This window comes from Oryzias latipes, chromosome 1 (assembly GCF_002234675.1).
Source record: "Oryzias latipes chromosome 1, ASM223467v1".
Classification (NCBI taxonomy): domain Eukaryota; kingdom Metazoa; phylum Chordata; class Actinopteri; order Beloniformes; family Adrianichthyidae; genus Oryzias; species Oryzias latipes.
In genome coordinates, this window is record NC_019859.2 from 22,576,182 (window position 1) to 22,584,867 (window position 8,686).

The 8,686-nt window shown below is 37.2% G+C and overlaps 1 protein-coding gene across 1 annotated transcript; it reads right to left on the reverse strand.

Moving 5' to 3' along the window:
* Positions 1–4,219: 4,219 nt before the first annotated feature.
* On the reverse strand, positions 4,220–7,871 carry LOC101169418 (microfibril-associated glycoprotein 4). Its single transcript, XM_004065980.4, has 5 exons — positions 7,793–7,871; positions 6,690–6,887; positions 6,111–6,207; positions 5,762–5,929; positions 4,220–4,719 (listed from the first exon to the last, which is right to left on the reverse strand). Exons 1-5 carry the CDS (start codon positions 7,859–7,861, stop codon positions 4,448–4,450), a joined length of 804 nt encoding a protein of 267 aa, XP_004066028.3. The 5' UTR covers positions 7,862–7,871; the 3' UTR covers positions 4,220–4,447.
* Between the last annotated feature and the right edge of the window lie 815 nt (positions 7,872–8,686).

An 8,686-nucleotide genomic window follows, 5' to 3' on the forward strand; every position in this document is an offset into this window, starting at 1 on the left:
AAGATAATCAAGTGTAAATTAAATATGTGTACCATCAAACAAGTAAACAAGAAATAATTGCAAATCCATTCACATTTTAGTTTCATAAAGTTCAACCCAGTGTTGTTTTTCCACATCAAAATAATCCAAAGGAAACATTATTAGAGCATTCTTCCACACTGTCTGCTCACATGTCTTTGCAAAATTAAAATGTTTCCAAACATTGGACTATAATGATGACTTGGTCATTTTTTGCTGCCATCACATGTCTGTTGTCTGCTGTGATACACTTGGTAGTTTTTACATTACAGTAAAATGAATCTACCATGCCTCAAACCAAATGGTATTTTCCAATATCGATGTAATCTATTTTATTTAAAACAATTTTATAATGGTTTTGGTTGATTCGATTGGATTTGATTTGATTTGATTAACAACTTGGCTAAGACAAACCAATTAGGTTGGATCCTGGAAATGTAAATCATCTAAACTACTGTCATGGTTTGGGTTTCTTTGCCTTAGTTTTTGCTTCCATTTTGTTTCCTGTTGTTTTTATTTTGAAGGTTTCCTGTATGTATTAGGTTTCAGTTTTACTTTACTGGTCCCAATCTCTCCTGATAGATTTCATCTGTGTCTCGTCAGTCCTGTTTGTGTATATGTTATGTCTCTGCCTTCCTCTTGTGCTGGTCCTTGCCGTCAATTCCCTGATTGTCTTCTCCCATGTCTGCCTGGTCCTCGGTGTTTGGTTTTGTTTGTTTCCCTGCTTAGCAATGGCTTTTGTTTGAGAATAAACACCTTTTGCCTTGGAACCTTGTGCCAGCCCATCTCTGCATTTTGGGTCCTTCATCAAGCCTCGTACCTGACAACTACCAGTTGCTGGACTATTGAAGCATTGTGGGTACTGTAGTCAAATCGACTTGGAGAGAGATACATAGGCTATGTCCGAATTCCCACCCTAACCCTTAACTACTGGCCAACGATATAGTGCGGGACTATGTAGTGCCCCAGATTTTAAAAGCAATTCGGACACGATGCTCACAATTTTTTCTTTTTTTTAATGACGTCATCAATTTCACAAAGGGAAAATCGAATTGATACGAGGATTTTGCGACGATCATTTATGAGTCCACTATCTTCTAAAGAGAAAAATGTTAATGCTTTATTAAAAATTTTATTTAAATAAATGTTCTTTGATAAAAATTGTTCCTATGCAATGCATTATGGTCCATCTTCGCCAATCTAGTGAGCATCGATGCACACTGGTTTTTTTGCTGAGACTTCTGGGAAATTTCTAGGGCTCTCAATTTTGGAATTGTAGATTCGAACACCAATACAAAATGGCGAATGCACTATATAGTGAGTAGTGAAGGAATTCGGATGCAACCGTACTGTCTTTTAACTGCTTGTGAATGAGTTGAATAAAGTTTAAGTTAGTTTAGTTCACTTTTTTTCTAAACTACTGGCTTACCCTTATACTTTACAATAACTCTTTCAAATTAAAAATCTTTTTTTTTTCTTTAACCAGAGAGCACCCCCAGATAGCAGAGGGTTTTATTAGCTCAGCTAAAAGTCCACACAGCTCAGGCGAGATCCAAGCCAGAGTCGGGGCAGGCAGTAGGCAAATGGAGTCAGAAACAGGATCAGGAAACAGAAGATCAGATCCAGATACAACGCTCAGTAATGAAGACAGAGTAGCACAAACAATACTTAATACTCAATACTCAATAAGTATTGAGTGAATGGGAGTCAGGTGTGTGGTATCCAGGAAGTGTGCGCTGGGGTTGCTGGGAGATGTTGTGGTTAAAACTCTGGAGATGGTTCCTACTGGTGGCCAGAGGGAGCTTCTGAGATATGTAATCCAAAAGTGGCCCACTAGGTAACCCTTGTGCTATCCTAGGCACTTTAACATTTGGAGTTGGTTCATCTAGACCCACTAGACAGTGCACTGAACCTTTTTTCTTCAATGATTTGTGATCTTCACTGGTGTCCATGGATTACATGATAGCTTTCCACCTTTATCCACCTTTGTCATGGTAGGGAGAATACCTCAATGTCAGGGTGGGGTCATCTAAGATAGCACAAGGGTTAAAATAAGAGTGTTTGCTACAACTTCACAAAGTGAAGGCGAAAGGGCCAACAAGTGCTAAGTATCTCTGGGAACTCCTTCAAGACTGTTCGAAGACCATTTCAGGTGACTACCTCTAGAAGCTCATCAAGAGAATGCCAAGAGTGTGCAAAGCAGTAATCAAATCAAAAGTTGGCTACTATGAAGAACCTAGAATATGACATATTTTCAGTTGTTTCACACTTTTTTGTTATGTGTATAATTCCAAATGTGTTAATTCACAGTTTTGATGCCTTCAGGGTGAATCAACAATTTTCATAATCATAAAAATAAAGAAAACTCTTTGAAAGAGAAGGTGTGTCCAAACTTTTGGTCTGTACTGTATATATGCATATATATATACATATTTGTGTGTGTGTGTGTTTGCAAACAATCAAGAATTCTGTCCCTCTCTGACCTGTTACTTTTTGTTTTAGAAGCTATTCTCTCCTCCACTCGTTACCTGCATTAATGTCACCTGTTTGAACGTTTAAAAAAAATCTATTAATCTTTTTAGTCTATTGCTGTGTTTACTATTTTTATTGTTTTAAATGTGTCTGTGTGTTTTATTAGTGTGAACAGATGGCCATTTTAAAATTTCCTTAGGGATTAATAAAGACATATTCTATTCTATTCTATTCTATTCTATTCTATTGGTTACTTGTATAAAATATGCCTGTCCACACTCCTCTTAAACATTCAGACTGTAGCTTCTCTACAATGGTCAAGACCTCTGAGCTGTCTGAGGACAACAGGGATGAGATTGTACATGGGATGAAATAGTCAATTACTATTGATAGCTGAGACCACACTAACAAAGGTTAATAAGGTAACACAGTACATCATCATGGATTTTAATCCTACAAAGCGCCAAAGGTCCCCCCTTTTAAACCAACACATATCCAGGCCTGTCTAAAGTTCCCCAGAAACCACCTAGATTATCCAAAGAGGGCTTGGCAGAATGTCGTGTAGCCAGATGAGACCAAAATTGAACTCTTTGGCATAAACGCCTCTCGCTGTTCACGAAGGAGGAAGAATCCCAAGGACCAATCCCAGTGTGAGGCATAGAGGTGAACAAACTATGTTGTGGGGCTGCTTTTCTGTAAAGGTAACAGGCTGACTGATCTGAATGATTAAGAAAAGAAGGAATGGGGATTTTTTAAATATATTTTTCATGATAGTTAATAGAGACCTTTTGTTTTTAAGTGGGACAACTTACAGAATCTGTGACTGACAATTACTTTTTTGCTCCTCTGTAAGTGTGATGCAGCTGGAAGGCTACAGGGAACACCCATGAAAATAACTATTCCTCCCAAATGAAGTCATTTCATGCTGTGGATCAGCTTAATTATATTTCTTAAATTACATATCCACAAAATGTCCCTCTTTAGTCCACTCTTCTAGGGTTCATCTCAGTGATTTAGTTCACACGCCCCACTGACCTGTGCCCTACAGCATTTAGGCTCAACTGGTTTGTAAAAGAGATTTTAAAGAGTGACACACATGTTTTTCTAATTTATAGAAAGCAAAACACCTTGAGGTGTTACTAGACTGAGTTTCTGGAGTTGTTGAGTTGTTGCACAGAAGGAGCTGGACAACTAACCCTACTTGTTACCACAAACATAGAGGACAGAGTTGTGATGTACTCAGCTGAAAAGTACTGGTATATTCATTTAGTTTTTCTTTTCTTTTTTTCTCCTTAAGGGGCTGAGGGGCTGATCTACAGCCCCTCACTCTGCTTAAAAGAATGAATTGAGGCTATTAGTTGGAACCACATCTGCATACAGATGTAAGATGACTAAATCCTCTTCAAAACATAATCTGAAAGGTTTGGGGATTCCAAAATCTGGAATGGCCACAAGCTCAATGATGTTCTTCAGCACAACAGTGACCCCATGTGTCAGAGAGACCTGCTGTCACTCACAGCTTCCACCTTGAATGTTTGTAATAGAGATCTTTCTGACTAATGATGCCACAAACGTGTTCCTAAAGATTTTATATGATCTCTCATGAAGTGCATTGAGTAAAAAATGGAAACAAATTTATGTTTTAATTTATTCTGCTCATGCGTTTCTTAGTTTTTTATCAGTGTCTTCTTGACTTTTATTTCCTTCTTTTAAAAACACTGGGCAAATATAAATTTCTCATTCGTTCATTTTATTTAACAATTAGATGACACACTGTTCAATTTTTCTCAAAAATGTGTAAAATATCACATTTGCCAATTTAAAAACAGTAACTTCCAGCAGGTTTTAAAATTTATCAGACAAACAGTGACACGACTCCATGTTATCTAAGAAACTCATTGGTCAAACAATAAAAAGTTTCTGTGTTTATGAAAAAGATTCTCTCCTGCTAACGGTGCTAATGTGAGCATGGACACTTAGAGACCGATCTTATCTTCATAGCCATGGTCTTCAGGCCGCAGCTTGAGCCCTTCCATGCATGCCAAGTCACATGAACATTGTCGAATGGGATGACACCAACGGGTGCATACATGCCAGTGGGGTTGGCAGTGTGGCAGGCATTGTACCAGAATCCACCCAGGAACTGCTGTGCACAGTTTTTTTCCCACATGTCCTGGTCTTTGTCAAATGTGGTGAACTTCATGGAGTTGTGTCCTACTAAGCTGTCACCTTAGAAAAAAACAATATAAAGTTAATGTAAACTCAATGTGCAGAAGGTCAAAAGTTGTTGAACATAATTAAAAAATGCTGTTTTCAAATTTAAAATTATGCAGTTTAAAGGCTCAATCCAAGTTTAAAATGAAAAACACAGAACTGATTTGTAATTCCTTGTAATTAAAAATGTAGTTATATATCTGTGGGGGCCCCCAGGGTTGTCCAGCTACCGTTAGGGACAATTTGGAGTAACCAATCAACCTATGAAGCATGTTTTTGGACTGTGGGAGCAAGCTGGAGAAGCTAGAGAAAACCCACATAAACTCAAAAAAGGGACCCAGCTGGGATTTGAACCAGGGCCTTCTTGCTGTAAGGCAAGGGTGCCAACCAGTATCCCTTTAGCTTGCAGAATGAACTTCTGACCACATATAGAGTGTATGTTACAGAGCTAATGTGAAAGGTCTTTTGGTTTGGAAATCTTTGTTAACTTAATCAAATTTGGATCAAACAGTCAAATGTTGTTCATGTGTGTTAGCTGATGTACCACAAACATGTCTGGTTCCCCTGAAAATGCCAATTTATCTGTAGAATTCTGAAATATGAACTATACAATTACTTTTGGAAAACTTATCTTTATTGTTACTTTCAGGAAGTTCATCCTCATTCTTTGAACAATTTGATTGATGTAGTCATTTGACCAGAACAACAGGTTTTTCCACAACACCTAAATTTAATGCCTTTACATATCCTGGTACTGTATAAAAATATCTGCTTGTTTTGGTACATAGATAAAAAGTAATTTTGTTTTCATTGGTACTTTAAAAGTGGCCGGGATAGGCTCCGGCAGCCCTGGGTCCCAGAAAGGGGGATAAAGGGATTAGGAGATGAATGAATGAATGAATGAATGAATGAATGAATGAATGAATGAATGAATGAATGAATGAATGAATGAATGAATACATTCTTTTTGTAACTGGTAGCCCACATTATTGTATCTCTAGTCTTGAAACAAAACAAAAAACAAAACAAAAGTGTAAATCTTCCTAAAGCCTTTTACCTGCACTTCCACCAGTGAAGCTGCCCAAGTGAACCTTATAGCCATTGTGCTCCGAGTCAATTGAGAAGGCTGAGTACTGAGCAGAAGCCTGGAGTCCATCCCAGTCCTCCATGTCCACCCTCAGCTCATTTTCCTTCCTCACAGTCAACATGAAGATATTATCCAGACCTGAAAATACACAGATTTAACACATTCTCTACTATTAATCCAAACTTTATAAATGTCCTCCATCATCAGAAAAATGCCACAAGAACATGATAAAAACACCACAAACTCCATTTTCATCAGAGTGGGTCTTTTAATAAAAAAATTGTTTTCTTTTATTTCAGATGTTTTGACTCAAACTCACCTAGCCAGTATTCTCCAGCTACATTACCAAACCCAGCCTTGTAGTGCTTCCAGGGCCTGAAGAAGCTTTCTGATCCGTCAATTCTGCGGACGAAAACCTTAGAAGAGCAAAACGAGGAAAAATCATTTTCATCAATTTTTGCTGTCCTGAAACGTAAGGGGAATAGCAATATCAGGGAAAAAAAATATACATCTAGTTTCAGGTAACAAGACAGATTGAACCAAGACAATCAAAAACCAATAAATGACTCAAATGAAAAGGTAAAATGAATTGAATCTAATCTGGCCACTTGTTTTAGAAGGCATTGGTATGCAAGCACATGCAAGCTGTTTCATATGTTTATTGTGCAACACCGCTGAATGCTTGACAGATGAAATGGGAAGGTCTCATTTTTATTCTGCTGCTTGTTTGAAGAAACCGTCATCTAGAAAATCCTTTTAGAGGAGAACATTAAGTAAATAATGTGTGTTCTGCTACATCAACACAACTGCCTTGAACCTTTTGCAAGCATACCATACATTTCTTTCCACTTTGCATTCACTTCATTCATTACTTGAACCTGTCGGATTATAAACCCACCGTCCATCGCCCTCCATCCGTCTGCATGTCACAGTAGGCGTGCAGCGGTGTGGTGGCACCTCCTGGGTAGATTGTGTACACTCCGCTGGAGCTTGTGTTGTCATGGCGATAGATGTCATCGCAATCAATGGGCAGGTACAATTTGGAGTTTGACTTCAGTGAGGCTGTGAGACCAAGTAGAACTACAAATAATGCCAGCTGTGTAAATGAAACGACCAAAACAGAACAAGAAAAAAAAAATCAAATTCAAATACAAATATAAAAACGTTCTGGTTTTTAGACAGATTGACCTGATCGTGCATCGTTAAATTACTTATTTCAAGGTGACAATAAATTGTTAGTATGTCACAACTTAAAGCAAAATATAATACAATGAAAACAAACAAAAATTGCATTAATGCCAGATTAGACATTATCTGCTTAAATCTTTTTTTATGTTGCAACACTTTTCACAGTCTTTCTTGCAGTTACAAAGATGATAATTGTAATTTAAAGTGTAAAGACACCTCATGTTCATCAAAAGTTACACATATTTATAGCATAAAGTGTAACTGCAAGATATATGCAAATGCTGGTTTAGTGTGAGTCTGAAGTCTGACGCCTCTGGAACCAAGGTTTCACACAAACTCATTAAGTTAAAATTCAGTGTTTCTACACAGTAACTGTGTATGTGTCACTAAAATCCCTCAACTTGTTTTATAGGTCCAAAGTCTAGAGGCAGACATTCCAAACCCCCTGTAAAGGTTAATAAGTAACTGATTGCTTCTACTGACAGCCAAAAACACTTCAAATGATCAAAATGTTTGTCAAAATTACAAAGTTGCTCTAAAAAGGCTTACTAATTCAGATCAGTTACTGATAAGACATTAACATTACCCCCCAGTTTACGAAGTTTTGATAGAAAACAGAAAATGTATTTAAACACAATTAAACACAATTGTGGTGCAGATTTCTCATTGTATCACAAAGATCTTGAATTGGATCATTAATCACATCACTTCTGAAATATAGGCAAACACTGTGTGAAGTTTTATCATTTCTGTCAGAAGTGTAGATTGTTGTAAGTAAAAGAAAATCCAGATGAGTGAATATTTCAATTTTACCTGAATCATGTTGCTGTTTGAAGCAGGACAGTCCAAAAAACAGGGCCTGCAGGATGTGTCTGGAAGCATTTATGGCTTTTTTCAAAAGTTTCCCATATTATGAAATCTCGTAGTTCTCCCTTTTGCTTTGGGCTTGTTGTAAACCAAATTTATTTGGGATGAGGTGGTTTAATGACTCTCTTGAATCTTTTGTGGAACAAACTAAAACATATTTACATCCTATTATATTTCATATTACTAGTATGAATGTGTGACCCAGTTGACGTAATCTTTTGCTTTTGTATTTTATCTATTTGGCGAGTTTCAACATTGATTCAAGTCTGATCATTTTTACATCATTTTCGTGTCTCTGTAATGTCTTTCTAACTTAGATTTTGCTTTTTGTTTTCAGTGTGTTTCTTTAATTTTTATATTATGTTTTTGGTCAACTGTGCTCAGGTCTCCTGCATAAGAAACTTCCACCAACAACACAAACATAATTCAGGTTAAAACTGAATTAAAACTTAACTTTAGACAAGATACAGTACCAGAGATTGTGATATTTATGAATTTTAATAACTGGAATAGGACTTATGACGCTGGAAGTAGGTGCTTCTCTAAAATTAAACAGCATAAACACTACAAAGTTAATAATTCACAGCACACTTTGCTGTGGGGAAGGTTTAGAGGCTGCCAGTTTGGTGGCAGCTATTCACTTCCAAACCAAACATTATACTATAAAATAGTAAAACTGCCATTTGGAAAAAGCAGGAATCGGGGTTGGTTTCCCAGGGGTGCAATGAGCTAAAATCCAGTGTGGGCCCTTAAGCAAGACCCTTCGTCCTGCTGTGTCAGGAAGGAACCCTTTCTGTGGTATTCAGGAGAACTTTTGGAACCTACATCCTTTTTGTATTT

Coding starts and splice junctions, on each gene's coding strand:
- LOC101169418 (XM_004065980.4), bottom strand. CDS start 7,861: ATGCTTCCAGACACATCCTGCAGGCCCTGTTTTTTGGACTGTCCTGCT. Junction 6,888..7,792: donor CAAACAGCAACATGATTCAG/GTAAAATTGAAA, acceptor TCATTTACACAG/CTGGCATTATTTGTAGTTCT. Junction 6,208..6,689: donor CGGATGGAGGGCGATGGACG/GTGGGTTTATAA, acceptor TGCTCTTCTAAG/GTTTTCGTCCGCAGAATTGA.